This window comes from Atractosteus spatula, chromosome 27 (assembly GCF_055471065.1).
Source record: "Atractosteus spatula isolate fAtrSpa1 chromosome 27, fAtrSpa1.hap1, whole genome shotgun sequence".
NCBI classification, from domain to species: domain Eukaryota; kingdom Metazoa; phylum Chordata; class Actinopteri; order Semionotiformes; family Lepisosteidae; genus Atractosteus; species Atractosteus spatula.
The window spans coordinates 10,249,652-10,267,474 of NC_142732.1; the positions used below are offsets into that span (position 1 = coordinate 10,249,652).

At 56.2% G+C, this 17,823-nt stretch overlaps 1 protein-coding gene across 1 annotated transcript; it reads left to right on the forward strand.

The window, feature by feature from the left end:
- Positions 1–1,171: 1,171 nt before the first annotated feature.
- wdr81 (WD repeat domain 81) lies at positions 1,172–17,437 on the forward strand. Its single transcript, XM_088907170.1, has 11 exons — positions 1,172–1,633; positions 2,192–5,757; positions 6,099–6,206; positions 6,520–6,713; positions 7,508–7,689; positions 8,323–8,488; positions 8,823–8,988; positions 9,588–10,367; positions 11,140–11,285; positions 11,641–11,823; positions 14,470–17,437. The coding sequence occupies exons 1-11, from the start codon at positions 1,275–1,277 to the stop codon at positions 14,794–14,796; spliced, it is 6,177 nt and encodes a 2,058-aa protein (XP_088763296.1). The 5' UTR covers positions 1,172–1,274; the 3' UTR covers positions 14,797–17,437.
- The last annotated feature ends 386 nt before the right edge of the window (positions 17,438–17,823 follow it).

The window sequence follows — 17,823 nt, forward strand, 5'->3', positions numbered from 1 at the left end:
CTGTCTCTGAGTCTGGTAGTCTGGGTCCAAATGCTCCGGTACTGTTTTCCAGATGGTAGAGGGTCATACAGTCTGTAGCTGGGGTGTGTGGGGTCTTTGATGATGCTTAGAGCTTTCCTCAAGCACTGTCTGTCATAAATGTCCTGGATGGATAGGAGGGCAACCCCAGTGATGGACTGGGCAGTTTTCACCACCCGCTGTAGGGCTTTGCGGTCAGCAATACTGCAGTTGCCATACCACACTGTGATGCAACCCGTCAGTGTGCTTTCTGTAGTGCATCTGTAAAAGCTAGTGAGGATCTGGGGAGATATCTTAGCCTTTTTCACCCGTCTTAGACAAGCTCCACGTACAGAGTGTTCTGCTGTCAGCTGAGGGAAAGGCCTGTCAGTGCAACTTCACCCTGAGCCCTCTGCCCGTCAGCTCCTGGCCAGGAAGATGGCCAGTGAATTCACTTGAGGCAGACTGCTGACTTTCCCTTCAAGAGATTTTTAAAGCCCAGGGCCTGTGAGGCATGCTGTGGTTTGTATCAAGCTGAGCCCCACCTCCCTGCAAGACACGACAAACGCAGGAGGTTATTTCTTGCTGTGCAGAAAACGTGCCCGTCCAAGGGGGAAAAAAAACATTGCAGGGGGTTATTAAAGGTTTTAATAATAATAATTGCTTACACTTAAATAGCACTTTTCTGGACGCTCCACTCAAAGCGCTTAACAGGTAATGGGGATCCCCTCCACTTCCACCAGGCAGCCCCACCTGGATGATGCACCAGTACTCTCACCACACACCAGCTCTCAGTGGGGAGGAGAGCAGAATGATGAGGCCAGTTCAGAGATGGGGATTATTAGGAGGCCATGATTGGTAAAGGTCTGGGGAAATTTGGCCAGGACACCGGGGTTACACCCCTACTCTTTTCAGAAACACCCTGGGATTTTTAATGACCACAGAGAGTCAGGACCTCGATTTTAATTCTCACCCAAAGGACCTCTTCCACCAGCAACCTTAGTTTTTCCCAGGAGGCCTCCCAAGCTCACACCTGCTGAGCTTCAGGGGGCTGTCAGCTGAGTGGCAGGGTGACATGGCTGCTGGCGATGCTGTTTTTGTGTGAAGTGTCCTGTGTCTGCATCTTCTCAAGGGAGGAGTCGCTTGACGTCGGTGCTTACTTGTGCCCACAGAAGAGCAGACAGCGGCTCCCCCCTGGGCTCAGCCCCGCGCCCATGGAGGCCTGAGACGGCCCCGAGCTCGGCTTGCAGAGGAGGACGTGCCAGAGAGGGGGCAGCATGGACTGGCTGACCGTGGCCGCGGAGAGGGACCTGGGCATCGACCGGCGGCAGCTGGCCCCAGGGCCCCGGCCGCAGGAGCTGGTGGCCTACGTCCCCACGCGGTGGGTCTCGGGGCTGAGGGAGAGGAGGCTGCAGCGCTGCCCGCGCCCCGAGGGGCTGAGCGAGCCGGAGGTGCGCACCCTGCTGCAGAGGTCACTCGGCAAGCTGCCCGCCGGCTGGACCCGGGTGTGCATCCAGGGCATGAGGAAGAGCAGGCTGGGCTACGCACTGGCCAGGGAGCCAGGCTGCCAGGGAGAGGGCAGCGCCGAGGACTCCTTCCTGAGCCTCATGCAGGAGGTGGCGGGACGCAACTTCAGGTACCAGATCTCTTGTGTCCGGTGCCCTCGGTCTCTGCAAGCTGTAAGAGGGGACAGCGCAGACTCTTCTCACTGGTTGTGCAAACTTCTGTCCGCTGAACGGAGGAGATTCTGTTCAACCGCAGTGTTCTTCATTAATTTCATTTTGGTTTTATCCAAAGCGACTTCCATGGACCCCCCTGCCAGGGCGGGTTACTGGAGCAGTCTGAGTGGGTACGACAGCTGTGCCCCCACAGGGGATTCAAACCCGCAACTTTCCAGTCACAAGTCCGGAGCCGTGACCCCTGCTCCACACCGCTGGCTACTGCCACAATATGTCATGCTGACAAAAAGGGGGAAGAGAGGGAATGTCGATTTGCTTAATATACATTTATTTTATGATTTAAATTCATATAAATTTATGATGCAGAATTCAGTGTGGTCAGGTGTAATGTGTATGGTGATATGACCATATTTTACGTGCTAATAAATGGAGTGATCACCTGTAGGAAGCTGGGTCTTCTGCTGTTAGTGGGTTCCTTGACTGATGGGCTGTCTTTCCTCTCCTTGCTGGTGCAGGAACCTGTGGCGCAGGTCATACCGCGCCTATGTGCGGCCCTATGCTGGAGCCGCAGAGGAGACCCGGGTCCCGGCGCCGGAGGCCCTGCGGCAGGCCCTGCAGGCTCTTTTCGGCTGCCCCTTTGTCCCCACGGAGCGCTGCTCTCCGTCTCTCTCCCCAGCCAAGGAGAGGGAGAGGGAAGCCTGCTTCCTCTCTGCCGCGAGCTCCAAGTCGGGAGACCCCCTGTGCCCCAACGTGCTGCCCGCCGAATGCCTGCTGGAGTCCCCCGAGGCGCTGTACGTGGTGCAGCCCTACACGCAGTATTCCCTGCATGACATAGTGACCTACAGCCCGGCCAAGCTGGGCAACAGCCACGCCAAAGTGCTCTTCATTCTGTACCAGCTCCTGCAAGCCATGAAGGCCTTCCAGGCCGCGGGGCTGTCGTGCGGAGAGCTCTCTCTGCAGGACGTGGCTGTGGACGAGCAGCTCTGCAGCCGCCTGAAAGTCAGCCTGGCGCACTATGAGCGCCTGGGGGCCGAACGGCAGCAGGTGGAGGAGGAGGAGGAGGAGGCCTGTGCCAGTAACGGCTCCCTCCGGAGTAACCGTGCCAAAGGGGTTCCCGGCGAGGAGCGGTGCCAGGACTGCCACGCCAGACTGAAGAGGCTGGTGACAGATTGGGTCCACGGCCGGGTCTCCAATTTCGAGTACCTCATGGAGCTCAACCGGCTAGTGGGCCGCCGGGAGGGGGACCCCAATTACCACCCGGTGCTGCCCTGGGTGGTGGACTTCACCGTGCCGTCCGGGAGGTTCCGGGACCTGCGGCGGTCCAAGTTCCGCCTGAACAAAGGAGACAAGCAGCTGGACTTCACCTACGAGATGACCAAGGAGGCGTTCGCGGCGGCGGCCGCAGCCGGCGGCGGCGGGGGGGGGCTCGGCGGCGGTGGCGTGTGCCCCGGCGCCCCGGCGCAGGCGGAGCAGCTCCACGTTCCGCACCACATTTCCGACGTGCTGTCCGACATCACCTACTACGTCTACAAGGCCCGGAGGACCCCGAAGGCCGTGCTGTGCAGCCACGTGCGCTCCCAGTGGGAGCCCAACGAGTACCCCGCCAGCATGGAGCGCATGCAGAGCTGGACGCCGGACGAGTGCATCCCGGAGTTCTACACCGATCCCACCATCTTCAGGTCGATCCACCCGGACATGCCGGACCTGGATGTGCCACCCTGGTGCGGCTCGTGCGAGGAGTTCGTGGATATCCACCGCCGACTGCTGGAGAGCCGCGAGGTTTCCCAGCAGCTCCACCACTGGATCGACCTGACCTTCGGCTACAAGCTCTCCGGCAAGGAGGCCGTCAAGGCCAAGAACGTCTGCCTGCATCTGGTGGACAATCACACCCACCTGACCAGCTTCGGGGTGGTGCAGCTGTTCGACCAGCCCCACCCGCCCAGGCTGGCTCCCCACGTGTTCTCCCCGCCAGAGCCCCCTCCCCTGGGCTCTGCCACCATCTTTGTCCCCCCTTGGGCAGCTCCTGCTTCAGAGACTGGGGCGCCGGCTGGGCCTCAGGTCGCAGACAGCCTGGACGGCCTGGTTCTGGAGGCGACGGGCTGCGAGGCCAGCATCTGGACTGTGGTGGACAAAGACGAGGAGCTGGAGCAAGGCATGGAGGCTCTGGACTCCCTGGGCGTGGCCTCGGGCTCCGGCTCCGCCTTCTCCTCACCGGCGGCCTCTGCCAGCGGGAAAGCGGCTGGACCCGTCGAGCAGCTGACTCCAGCCTTGGTGGCGTCCCAGTCTTTGGTCTTCCCAGCCGACGGCACGGCCATAATTCCGGCCACTGGAGGCTCCGGCATCCGCGGCGCCGCGGCGCAGAGGAGCAGCAGCCTGGGCCGCCGGCAGGGCGAGGGCGGCGGGGCCGGGGGGGGCGCGGGTGTTGAGGATTTTAAGATCAGCCTGCCGGAAGGGTTCAGCTCCCTGCAGCCGTTGGAGGAGCTTGAAAGGCTGAATAACTTCCTGGTGAGGGGTCTCCACGCCAAAGCCCAAGACGGCAGAGATTCCCAAGGGGAGGAAGAAGATGGTGGGAGCTCTGGGGCAGCTGCTTCTCTTACGGAGCTCTTCCAGAGGGACATGCAAGCCCTGGGAATTCTGATTGCGGAGATATTTTGCGCTCCGAAACTACGCAGCCTGAAGCCAGGCGCTTCTCTGAAGGATCGGTACCAAGCCGTCATGAAGCTGTGCTCCTCGAGCCTGCGGGAGGTCCCCTTGCCCCTTCACCACGCCCTGGATATCCTCCTGCAGAGGGGGCGCGGTCGCGGCTCGGGGGCGGGCCGGCGGATCAGCCTGTTCGAGTACCCGCCCGTTTGTGAGGGTCTGCCCCCGCCGAGCCCCCGGCAGTTCCTCAGCCCTCACACCTCTCCGCTCCCCTTCCCAGCATACTTCCCGACCCTGCATCGCTTCGTCTTCTCCTACCACGCCAGGGTGGGGGCGGAGGCACCCAGGGGCTCCCAGGGCACCCAGGAGCGGGACATCGTCTTCCACCTGTGGCGTCAGCTGGAGACCCTCTTAAAGGGCAGCATCACCCCCGAGGGTCTGGAGATCCTGCTGCCCTTCGTGCTGGCGCTCATGTCTGACGAGTCCACCGCCGTCTACGCGGCCTGGTACCTGTTCGAGCCCATTGCCAGGGCCCTGGGCCCCCGCAACGCCGCCAAGTACCTGCTGAAGCCGCTGGTTGGGGTGTACGACAGCCCCCGCTGCCTGCGCGGGCGGTTCTACCTGTACACCGACTGCTTCGTCCTGCAGCTCATCGTGCGGCTCGGCCTGCAGCCCTTCCTGTCCAGCCTGCTGCCCCACGTGCTCCAGATCCTGCCCGGGTTCGAGGCCGGCGGCGGCAGCGGTGTGGGCGGCGGCGGCGGGGGCACGGGACCAGGGTCAGAGTGGGAGAGCCGCAAGGCCCTCAGCCGGGCCGGGGACCTGGAGGAAGAGGAGGAGTACGAGAGTGGCGAGGGGGGTCCCGCTGCGGGGTCCGCCGGTGGGAAAGTGGGCACAGGTGTGGGGGGGGGCGGGGGAGGTGTGGACGGCGGGCTGGTGGACTACTCCTCTGGGATCAGCCTCAATGAAGTCTTCCTCCCGGAGGGAGAGGACTTTCAGAACGGGCTCTACGTCAGCAACGGGTCGGGCGGCGCGCCCGGGAAGCAGCCGGGCCAGAGCGCAGGCAGGGACGACCAGGAGTCGCTCAGCACGGGCAAGCTGAGCGACAAGAGCAGCGCCAGCGAGGTGTCGCTCGGGGACGGGGACTCGGGGAAGGACAGGGCCAGCCTGAAGTCGGCGGACAGCAGCCAGGACCTGAAGCAGGCCAGCGAGGGAGAGGAGGACCTGAGAGAGCTGGAGGAGGAGGAGAGCGGCCCCTGCCCCGAGCTCGCTCTCTCCGAACGTGCGGGGGCGGCAGCAGGGGCTGGGGAAGGAGGGAACGGGGAAGGGACGGAGCTGGGAGAGGAGAAGGGCCCGGAAGAGGACGTGGAGGAGGAGGAGGAGGAGGAAGAGGAACATGACCTTTCGGAGGACTCGGACGAGAAAGAACACAAAATCCTGCTGGGTGAGTCTGGTGAGGGGAGGTATAGTAGTCAATTGCATTGTGAAGCAGTAGAAATATCAGTGATTAGCGAATTATATCGTGGGCATATTTAGAATCATTAGTGGCCAAGATGAAGTTTTATTTGAGAGTAGCATGCCCTCTTTTGAAGACATTTGCACAGCTTTAGTGTGACACTTTTTTTTTTAAGTTCATCCATCCCCACTTAGTCTAGTGGAGAATGATGAAGTGAGCAGCGGTTAGGCAGGGCGGTTTGCACGCTTTCCCACGGGCAGCGGCCTCGCTGGTCGTGTCGCGCTGGGGGCGGTCCGCTCTGAGCTGACGCGACGCTGCTCGCCCTGCAGACACGCTGTGCAAGACGGTCCGGTGGCTGGCGGCGAAGCTGGGGCCCACGGTGACGTCGCGGTACCTGGCCAGGAACCTGCTCCGCCTGCTCACCATCTGCTACGTGGGTAAGAGGCCCGGCGAGCCGTCGTGCGCGAGCGTTTCCCGATGCGGGGGACACGGGGGCGTGTTCGCAACAAGGCGGCGGGACTTCGATGGGGCATCCGAAGCTGTGGGGCACCCGGGTGGTTTTGCGAGCCGAAGGCTTTCATCGTGAAATTCACTCCATCGGCATCAGCGCGACGTATTGTTCTCGTGCTCACCCTGCACGTTTGCACCAGCGCAGCAGATTTTACAAACAACATGTTGTAGAGTTAGATGGGGGGGGTCTTACCGCACGGAAGAGCAGGATTTTCAAGTGGAATCTCCCGCCCCCCCCAGGTCCCGACAAGCACCAGTTCGTAGAGTCAGTGGTGGAGGACGGCAGCCTGGACAACGTGGTCAGCGTGTACGAGAAGCAGCCGGTCGTCGGGGACCAGATGGCCGGGCCTGTCCTGGGCTGCCTCATGTACATTGCTCACCTGTACGGGGAGCCCGTGCTCACCTACCAGTTCCTGCCCTACGTGGGCTACCTGGTATGTGTGTGCGCTCTGCTGTGTGGCTGTCGCTGCAGCCCTTCCAGCCAAAAGTGTTTCTGCAGCTCAGCTGCTCAGCTGTTTAATCCATGATTCCTGTGATCAGTGCAGCAGTGAAAAGGTGTTAGCGAGACCAGTAGGGGGCGCTCATCCTGGGTCCTAATGCCCCACTATAGTGATAGGGATACCCTACTGTCCTTCAGATGAGAATTGAAACCAAGGTCCTGATTCTCTGTGATCATTAAAAATCCCAGGGCATTTCTTGTGTAGAGAAGTGGCCTCCTAATAATCTCCATCTCTGAACTGGCTTCATCACTCTGCTCTCCTCCCCACTGAGAGCTGGTGTGTGGGGGAGAGTACTGGTCCATCAGCGGTGCACCGTTGCATCATTCAGGAGGGAGCTGCATGTGGACAGTGGTGGAGTTCCTGTTACCTGTAAAGTGCTTTGAGTGGAGTTTCCAGAAAAGCGCTAGATAAGTGTAAGATTGTTATTATTACAGCAGCTATAGCAGAGACTGAAGTCCTGAGGTGAGGCGGATTGGAGTGGCTGTGTTTTGTTATTAGATAAGTTTCAGGATGATTGATTTTCAAAACTCTTAATTTTTTCATAGGAAAGCCTATGTTTTTCAAAAGTAAATTTTTTAGATTGAAATCCAGCCACTTGTGCGGGTAAGAGGCGAGAGAATTCTGGCTCTGGTTCGTGTTCAGTCAGGCACAAGAAGAGCCAGCAGGGTGCCAGGCCAGGGGGGGCACGGCGCTGTTGCTGACCGCGTTTCGAACCCCGGTCCCTGCAGGTGTCTCCGCCCTCCTCGTGCCGCCTGAACACCCGCAAGGAGGCAGGGCTGCTGGGCGCAGTGGTGCTGACCAAGAAGATTGTCGTGTACCTGTCCGACACCACGCTGATGGACATGCTGATGAAGCTGAACCAGGACGTCCTGCTGCCCCTGCTAGACCTGCTGACCTCCCCCAGGATGGGGTAACTGACCGCCCCACAAGCTCCCCTTCATTTGTGCAAGGATGTGCCTGCTATTGTTTCGAGCTGCTTTGTTCTTCATTAGAATAGTTTCAGCCTGGCAAGGTAGTATACATCGATAGATTTTATGTATGGAATCACGGGCTCTGATTCACTATTTGAAAGCTCTGCACCAGCTGGTCTTTTCATACAACATGAACTAGCTTAGCATCGTTTCTGATTCTAGTGTCTTTATTTTCTAATGATGCAGAGCTGTTGCACAGTGGTTTCCTGCTGGCATTTAGCTTTCTGTTTAAATAACTTTAGTGGTCATCTAGACCGTTATTTGTTTTTCGCAAGATTTAATGTAATGAAAACCCCAAAATAAATCATGTAATACACACATAAAGATTTCGAGCGAGTGGCCATTCTGCCACCTGGTCGTGAGTGATAGATTGATCCCAGGATCTCGTCTAGCCGGTTCTTCCAAGAACTCAGGGTCATCTGCTTCAACAGTATGGCTAGACAGCTCGTCCCAGACATCTGCAGCTCTTTTCGGAATGAAGTGCCTCCTGTTCTCGAGTTTAAATGTTCTTCCACATGTCCAGACGTGGTTCGTGTTGCACTCTGGGTGAGCCTGTGTGTCTTTGCCCCCAGGTTCCCCAGCGGGGTGCAGACGCGCTCGGCGCTCTGTCTCAAGACCATCAGCCTCATGGCTCTGATCTGCCTGCGCATCGGGCGGGAGATGGTGCAGCAGCACATGGCCGACACCCTGCGCAAGTTCTTCCAGGTCTTCTCGCTCCTGCAGGTGCTGCAGACCCAGGTACAGCCCGGCGCTGTTCGACCCGGCCCACAATCCCAACTCCAACCAAAGCTTGGAGACCCAGCCCTGCAGACCCAGTGCTGAAAGTTAACTTTCCATTGGAAGAAATTTCTGGAATCTGCATTTTCCAAACTTCAGCTATAGCGTTTCTCGGTCTTCATCCTGGGGAAGCACGAGTAGCTCTGGCTTCTTCCGAAAAACGACTTGGGAAAACTGGGGGTTGGTGGCAGACAATGAATAATTCGGAAAGTAGATTAAGGTCCCAGACTACGAGTATGTAAGCAGCCTTCTGCGTTGTGTTGATAACTCGATTCTGATCTTGTTGGACGGACAGGTAGACACAGCCTCTCGGAAGGAAGTTGGCGATACCACCGTGCTGGAGCTCTGCACCCCGGATGGGTCAGAGGTCACATGCGAGCTGTCTGTGTTGGAGGAGCTGCAGGCTGTGTTTAACCCTGAAATGGCCTACGCTTCCTACATCCCCTTCTCCTGCCTGATTGGTAAGACGTGGAGCACTTTGACTTAGGCGAACTGATTCACTCAGATGTTTCCTTTCGATGACCTCACGATAAAGGACTTAGCTCAGGAGTGGGCAGTCCCAGTCCTGGAGAAAGCAGCAGCACCAGAAGAACTTGGAGCAGATGTTAAATTGGTCCAGTTAAGCCAATAATGAGCTGAGTTGGAAACTATGGAGTCACTGGCCCTTCAGGACCAGGATTGCTCACCTCTGTTGTAGCCAGCTGTGTACGATGCCTTTCATTCTGCACAGTCTCATGCCTGTGTAATCAACTCCCTTTCGGAGCCGACCGTGTTAATAACAAAGGCTTTCTGTTTTTAGAGTTGCAAAGTAATTTTTTGTCGGCTTCAGCAGTCAACACCTGCGTGTAATTATTGTGAAACACAAATGCTATACTTAACAGGGAATGCAACATATTTTGTGTTTGATTTGTGGGGGTGACAAATGCTTGGTTTGCTGTGGTGTTCAGTAATGGATATTCGCTACTGGCAGCTTTCTCTCCGTTTTCTGCTCGGGTTGAGAATCTGAAGTACAGATGGCGGTGTGCACGGTGTGTGAAGGCCTGTTGTCGTTGTTGCCCAGGAGACACGGCGATGAGGAAGGTGCTGCCGAACTACATGTTGGTGTGCCAGCTTGCTGTGTCCTACCAGGAGGGCATCAGCCCCGACGGTGGCAAGCCGGCGACCAGCCAGAGAGGGGAGCCGCTCGCCTCGTCCGTGGGCTTCCCTGCTGGTTACGGCAACGGCACGGGTCCGAGCCCCTTCCCCGCTCCCTCGTCCTCCTTTAACGGAGACCCCATCCCTGAGTCGGGGACCTTCGGCAGCGTGCTGGTGGGTAACCGGATCCAGGTCACGCGGGACGCAGACGCCGGGGGCGGCGCCGGCGGCCTCCTGGGCAACGGCTGGGGCCGGCCGAGCTCCACCCACTCCCAGAAAGGCCCCGCCCCCTCCTGCTCTGGCGGGGAGCACGGCCCCAAGGACAGCGCTCTGAAGCAGGAGCTGGCCCGCAGCGGCCGGTCCCTCTCGGGGAACTGGCTGGCCTACTGGCAGTACGAGATCGGCCTTAACCAGCAGGACCCGCACTTCACCTTCCACCAGATCCGGCTGCAGAGCTACCTGGGGCACACGGGCACGGCCAAGTGCCTGGCCCCTCTCACCGGGGAGGACTTCTTCCTGTCGGGCAGCAAGGACAAGACGGTGAGGCTGTGGCCCCTCTACAACCAGGGCGACGGCACGTGGGACAGCGAGCCGCGGCTCACCTACACCGAGCACAGGAAGTCCGTGTTCTACGTGGGCCAGCTGGACGCGCTGCAGGAGGTGGTGAGCTGCGACGGGACGGTGCACCTCTGGGACCAGTTCAGCGGTAAGGCCACCGGGGCGGGGCAGGGGCCTGGCTCGTGTGGGGCTTGGCGTTGGCTCATGTGAGACTGGCGTCTGGCTGTCGTGAGGCTCGTGTGAGGCTGGCGTCGGGCTGTCGTGAGGCTCGTGTGAGACTGGCGTCGGGCTGTCGTGAGGCTCGTGTGAGGCTCGTGTGAGGCTCGTGTGAGGCTCGTGTGAGGCTCGTGTGAGGCTCGTGTGAGGCTGGCGTCGGGCTGTCGCGAGGCTCGTGTGAGGCTGGCGTCGGGCTGTCGTCGGGCTGTCGCGAGGCTCGTGTGAGGCTGTCGTCGGGCTGTCGCGAGGCTCGTGTGAGGCTTGTGTGAGGCTGGCGTCGGGCTGTCGCGAGGCTCGTGTGAGGCTGGCGTCGGGCTGTCGCGAGGCTCGTGTGAGGCTGGCGTCGGGCTGTCGCGAGGCTCGTGTGAGGCTGGCGTCTGCCTGTCGCGAGGCTCGTGTGAGGCTGACGTCTGCCTGTCGCGAGGCTCGTGTGAGGCTGATGTCGGGCTGGCGTCAGGCGCAGGGCTGACCTCATGGCCCAGCTGCATGTCGCAGGTCAAACCCAATCTGATCCTGCTCCTTAATAGCCTTTAAAGTCATTTTTACTGCCTTGTGATCTTGGGAGCTTCCCCCTTTCTGGGTGGGGGGGGGTACCTCAATAACGGCCGAGTGCGTGACGGTCCCGTAACGGGGCGCGGGGGGGTCATCTGAGCGAAGCCAGTGGAGCTCACGCTGCTGTCCGTTTCTCGATCCTCTCCGCCCAGGAAAGCAGATCCGCACCTATGAGGTGTCCGACAGCAAGAACCCCGTCACCGCGGTGACCACAATGCCCGCGCCGCACTGCAGCGTGGTGTTCGGCAGCGCCGACTCGGCCCTGAGGTTCATCGACCCGCGCAAACCCGGGCTGCAGGTAACCGCCGCGGGCTGCCCTCCTTCGCTCGCCTGCTGCTTGTGTTCATGAGGGGTCACCTCTGTTCACAGCAGCCCTGTTCTGCGTCTCTGTGTTTGTTGCAGTGAGCCAGTAGGTTGCTGTGCTTTTCTTTGCCGCCAATATTTTTTACCACTAAGAAAATTTAGCTATGATCCGTCACAGTGTGGCCTTTCAAAATCTCTGAATTTATTTCGAGTGTTAAAAATTCCTTTGCATTTTCCCGAGCTGTGCTTCCCCGCTCGGCTGAGGCGCCTGGGAAGAGCGCCGTGCCGCTGGCGTTGTCCGGAAAACGCTCAGCCCTTGGGTCTCCTTGTCTGTTTTTTTTTTTCTCCAGCATGAATTCCGCCTGGCGTACAACAACATCAACGCCGGGCTGATCCGGTACCTGACGGTCAGCCCTAACGGCCGGACCATCGCGGCCGGCTTCTCCTCGGGCTTCGTCGTGCTGATCGATGCCCGGACCGGGCTGATCCTCCGCGGCTGGCCCGCGCACGAGGGCGACATCCTGCAGATGAAGGTGAGCTGTTTCTGCATGTGCCACTGTACATCCACCCTCCCGGCTTACTTACACTGCACTCTTAAAGATGAAAACCTCCAAGAGATTGAAGATTCAGCAACGGTGGCGTCTAGTTGCATGTCTGTTATGCTGGAAAGAGCTCAGACCAAACAAGCCTGAGTGTTGCTGGCAAAACACCAGACAAGTAGTTTCTTTTGCCAAGTGCATGTGTGCATTCAAAATCCTTCTTTTTTACAGTGAACACGACCAGCCGTGTAGTGACAAAGAATATTTTGATGTTGAAGGTCATTGGCTTGGGCATTCATTTATTATTATTACAATAACGGCTTGCAGTTTATAGGAAACTTTACGTCCTCGAGCATCCAAACGTGCTTCATCCCCCAGTGAAGTGCAGCCCGGGTGACACACAGCTGCCCCCCTGCACAGCAGATCAGGGGGAGGGGTGAGAAACTGCTGCAGCAGCTGTATTAAGGAGGAACATTAGGGAGGCCAGATTGTCCAGGTCCATGGGATCTTTAATGACCAAGTAATCAGGACCTCAGTTTAACATCTCATCTGAAAGATGCCACCACCTAAACCAAGGTGTCCCTGATCTCCATAATGGAGAATGTGGTCAAGAGGGAAGAGCACCCCCTACTGGTCCATGAAAAGCACTTGCAGTAGCGACCTGGTTTTCTTTATTGGTCTCAAACCCCAGTGCTGATCAGGCCCAGCCTTGCTTAACTTCTGCGGCCAGATGAGAACAGGCTAGTATATTTTCTAAAAAAGTTCTTGATAGGGGGGAAAATCAGAAGAATTTAAGACCGTCTTAGAATAAAGCTCAGTGATTCATTTTCTTTCATCATTAACATAGAAACATGGTGTTTTAAATTGCAGTAGTATGGATTTACACAAGTGTGAGGGCACATTCTGACCACTAGGCTGCGCTCCTGAGTAAATCCAGAGCAGAGCTGGGGGGCCTGGCAGCTGAGCTCAGAGAGTCTGAATGACACAGAAAACGGCACCACTGACGCATTCGGACCGAAGGAGCCAAGCTCGGCTTGTCCACCCAGTAGGAACGACAAAACGACTGAGCTCCTTGGCAGATTTTCCCAGTGGCGTTGAAGTGCTGTCAAGCAGTTTGTCTGCCAGCTCCTGGAAGCCGGACGAGCTCCCTGCAGGGCAGTCAGGCGCAAACATGCTGACCCAGTTGCGTGCCCTGTAGCTGCAGTCCCAGTGCTTCTTAACAATCCGCAGTAGTTTATTAGAGATGATCCCCCCCCACCATTGAACCAGGGTCAGGCCCTTTCTAGCCAGGGCTGTAGTCATCCAGGAAAGCTTGGTGTTTCACTGAGCTGCGGGGGATGCCTGGTGGAGATATTTCTCTCTCCCATCGGTGCCTCAGAGAGGGTGAAAGTTGGACCCCTGTTGGTTTGCTCGGAGGCAGTAAACAGTTCCCAGAGCTTAACGAACTTTGCTTAACCCCCGAGTTCGAGGGTCAGGGTTGGCACTCTGGCAGGGAAAAAAAAAACGGAGGTTCAGGTAAATATGGACAAGAGTTACTCATTAGAACAGCCGAGTCCGCGGTAGCGTGGTAACAAGGCCGCGGCACGGCCCTTTCGTTCCTCCTGGGAATAAGCCCTGACGGGCCAGGAGCAGGAGATGATGCCGACCACGAGATGAGAAGATGCTGTAGGTCAGTGCTTCTCCCCTCTGGCTCTGAGTGACCCCGGTCTCTCCTGGGTTTTTGGTCCAGTGAGGTTCTTAGTTGCAGGCAAATTAATTAAGAGTGTCACTTTTAGGCGTGTTTTTTAACTTTTCTCTCAGCTCTTGAGAAGTTGACAAGGTTTGTACTTGGTATCAGATCTGCTTGTGGTCAGTTGCGTGAGCTGAAAGGTACAGTAGGAGAAAATGCACACACTCTAGCAATGTCTGATACAGCCACCCAGGTCTGTAAGTGCAGTTCAGTTGATTGTCATGTGCACAAGTGCCATGCAAGTGCTTATTTGCATGTATGCTCTAATACAAAGACGTTATGGTAACACTGAAATACATCAATACAGAAACAGCAACAGAAACGAGTTAAATAAAATACATCTTGGAGAAGAAAAAAGAAAAGGAAAACAAGTTGTCCTTAATTGATTGCATGTTCAGAGCTTTTTAGTCAGAACTAATCAAGCAAGTTCTAAATAAGCAGTTTGAGGAAAGCCAGTCTAAAGTTCTTTGTGATGTAGTTGTGGCTCATATTACAGGGTATTTGTGAACCCAGCACTGAGTGTGGAAAAGTCTGAAAGAGTGGGCAGGTCAGTCACAGGCATGCGCCTGCAGATATAGGGGTCCCCCCAGGGGCAGGGGTGAGCCCCACTGCTGTGAGTGCACCGTGCGTCACTGTGCAAAGAGTGGGGGACGTATGAGTCCCTGTGCGTACAGCGGACACAACCAGCCTCGAGAGGAGCTACCAGAAGGAAATTAGCCAGTTTACTGGTTTTAACCTGATCATTTAGGTGAAAACTTTGGACCTTTGGAGACTGATGCTCGAGGGTTTTTTGTAGTAGCCTGGAACCTGCATTAAAAAGACCCATCAGCCTGTGCAGCTCGAGCCTCTGTTGTCTAAGCTCTTGCACACGGGTGAAGGAGTTCTGTTCTGTTGTGCGTGTGTCTGTCTAGGCCGCCGATGGCAGCCTGCTGGTCAGCTCGTCGACGGACCACACCCTGAGCGTGTGGAAGGAGCTGGAGCAGAAGCCGCTGCACCAGTACCGCGCGACCTCGGACCCCATCCACACCTTCGACCTGTACGGCCCCGAGATCGTGGCCGGCACCGTGGCCAACAAGATCAGCGTCTACTCCATGCTGGACGTGTCGGCCAGCCCCGCCAGCACCACCAAGCTCAGCTCCGAGAACTTCCGGGGGACCCTCACCAGCCTGGCCGTGCTGCCCACCAAGCGGCTCCTGCTGCTGGGCTCGGAGAACGGAGCCATCCGGCTCCTGGCCTGAGAGCGCGCTGTCGGGGGGACCCTGGCTCCCCATCCTGCGGCCGGGGTCGTCCTGGGTGCCGGCCGTCCTGCCTTGGTGATCCTTCGGCGGTCCTACAGGCGGACCACCCTCGCGGCACTTCCTTGACCCCTGAAATGCCTGGAGCTCTGGAGGCTCGGACACGGATGAGTCTGGTCAGCGGGTGGACGGGCAGGAGGCGACACTCATCGAGATTCCTGGGATCCCCCTCCCAATGAGCCTCCTGCTTCATTTTGGAAGAAATTGATCTCAGTGCTTCTGCAGATTCCAGGATTATTTCTCTTGCTGCTGAATAGGGAACCTTTATTCCAGGGGTGGGGGAGTTAGTACTGCCAGATCTTCCTTTAGAAGCGGCCTGCTGGCTGGGACTGAACTGTGCTAGCACGGGGGAAACCGGGCCCAGCTCAGCGTTCTTTCCCCCACGTGCCGAACGGGTCAGAACCTGACCCGTTTCCCAGCCGTGCTCGGGCGCAGGCCTGCACATTGCCCTGTGCTTTTCAAGGCCGTACTGTTCATTCAGACCGTCGCAGAAACTTCTGATCATTATTAATGCAGTATTTACGTATTAAATCCCCTGTGAAGCACTGTGCAAAACCTTTACTGTAGTTCCTCCTACCAGAACAGTTTTAGTTGTAAAAAAAGGCAGCAAAATCAACAGCCCTAACACTGATTTCTTAACCAGGGTTCTTACTCAAGTCTGCTGAAGTCATATTGAGCACGGCGTCAGTCCTGAATGATGGATGCTAATGGTGTGGTCACAGGCTGTTCAGACTCTGCACAGTACACAGTCTGTCCCTGCCAAGGCCGTGCGTAGGTGTATCCCTCTGCGATCTGTACCTGTAGCGGAGGAAACATTCCTAATAAGCCTGCAAGTCATGGATTGATTGTGCATAGAACAGTTGGGGGAAAAAAAACAGCTCTCTAATGTACCCGTTTAAGCTACTCTGGGGCCCCAGGCTGGTCCATGACCACTAGTTAATTTTGACCCGCTGTCCCTGACAGATGAGCAGAGCCAGTGGACTTGAAGACTCTGCTCCAGAGTTTCCCTTTGCGCAGGACGCTATGGCCTGCAGAGCCATTAACTCGATGAAACTACTATGCAGTAGGACTGTTAGCTCCGGATCTTTGTGTTTAATCTGGGGAGGCCTGTTTCTCTCAGGCGGGAGGCCTGGTTATCCGAAGATGACGAAGGTCGCTCTGCTCTTCTTGGGCTACAGGAGGAAGCAGCCGGCCTTGGACGTTGAGTGCTTGTTTTATTTTTAGCAAGAGTTCTACTAAATGGCAAACACGGGTAATAAAATAATTTTAACAGTGTGAAACTAGAGATAAAGATCCCAGCGGTGCCAGAGATGGTATTAATCTGGACCTGCCCTGAGAGAATAGGGCTGGAGAGCTCGGCTTGAGTGGCAGATGGAAACTCACTTTGTCTGTGCAGGTAGTGGCCCTGAAACGGCCTGTGTTAAAAACGTGAGCACAGACACATTTGGTTCTAGGATTTGAGGAATTTGGCAATTATTCAAGTTCATCTTGGAGCAGGAGCAGATCTGTGCTTTTTTTTCTATGTGGGTTTCGTAAGAAACCCCCACAAGTAAGTTATTAGTCATTGCGCGCAGTGGGTACTGGTCTCTCTCAGTGTCTGAGCATCCAGAGACCAGTAAAGGACCAGATGTGATTACACACACTCATAATGTAGCTTTAACGCAGGTGTCTTTTCTTTCATAGCTGGCTACTCACTTTTTATGCTAAGTGACTCATTGCAAGACAAAATGAGTAAAACAATAACGAAACTGGATCTGATTACAGAACTTTTCGTTAATAAGATGTATTTTTTTTAAACCTAGAAACGTAATGCCTTATGAATACAGAACAGTAGAAAATAAAGTACCATTGATAAATAGGAAAGAGCCATAATGAATCTTATTGACGTGAATAAAAAGCACTGAACAAAGCTGGAACTTGAAGACTCGAGAGAGCCTGATTATGGACAGATCGGCTTGATCTCGTATTCTGTATGTTGTGCAAGCAAGCGTTCTCGGCTTTCAAGGTATTATAGTGGAGAGGGGTCTGAAAAAACAAGACGACCTGAATTGGACTGTGTTGTTGGCTTCTGGTTACTTCAGTGCTTCTTTTCCAATGTGCCCTCTCTTAAGCCACAGTAGGGAGAGCCTGTTGACTGAACCACTCCCAATCAGGTGTGAAACTGAATCGGCACAGAGCTGTGTGCGCGTTAAGTGAAGTGAAGTGGAGTGGAACCTGTGTCCTTCAGGTCTAGAATGGAGCTTCCAAGCGGCAAGAGGTTAAAGGTCGTACCCTTTGGCTAACTTCGGGTTGTTTACGAGGTAGGGATGGCCATCTAGTCTGACCCCAGAGACCAACCTGTGGCATTTTTCTCTTCCTCAGCTCTTGAGACTTTCAGAATCCCCACTACACTTCCCCCCCCCCCCCAAATCCCTGTTTCTCACTCTCCTGCAAGACGGAAATGTGCGCCAGAGGAACAAAACGAACAATTTGCAACTTATATACAGTATATATATGTGTATTCCATTGGTACATTTTAAAGGAACAAAATGAAAATGCCTATTTTATTTATTAACCTGTTTAATAAAATATTGCATACGCAAGGCCCTGGTGTCCGTGTGGTGCTTCCAGGGAGAGTGCCGTGGGTTGGGCGCTGAGGGGTCCCACGCAGGCCCACTTCCTGTGCCGGGGAGGAGTGCTGTGAGCACGCCGGGGTCGTCCCAGCCTGCTCCCGGAGTCCCCGGCGTCCGAGGAGATCTAGCACGGACTGTGAGCTGGTGAACTCTTAAAACCGAAGTGTACACACGTTTTAAGCAACTGGTTTGGTTTGCCTCTGTTTTGAACACCCATCGCCAAGAGGGGTTGACTTTGGGGAAGGGTCTCATTCTTTTGTGTGGAATCGGGGCTCAGTGGGCTTCAGATTGTAAGTGACCAGTTGCTGACTGATGGCGGAATGGTCAGTAGTCTGGCCACATAACTGGGAAAACTGGG

Bases quoted from the DNA above. Each gene is read 5' to 3' on its own strand.
- wdr81 (XM_088907170.1), top strand. From the start codon at position 1,275: ATGGACTGGCTGACCGTGGCCGCGGAGAGGGACCTGGGCATCGACCGG. The intron at 7,690-8,322 runs GTAACTGACCGC...CTTTGCCCCCAG, and splicing joins CTGACCTCCCCCAGGATGGG to GTTCCCCAGCGGGGTGCAGA. The intron at 11,824-14,469 runs GTGAGCTGTTTC...GTGTCTGTCTAG, and splicing joins GCGACATCCTGCAGATGAAG to GCCGCCGATGGCAGCCTGCT.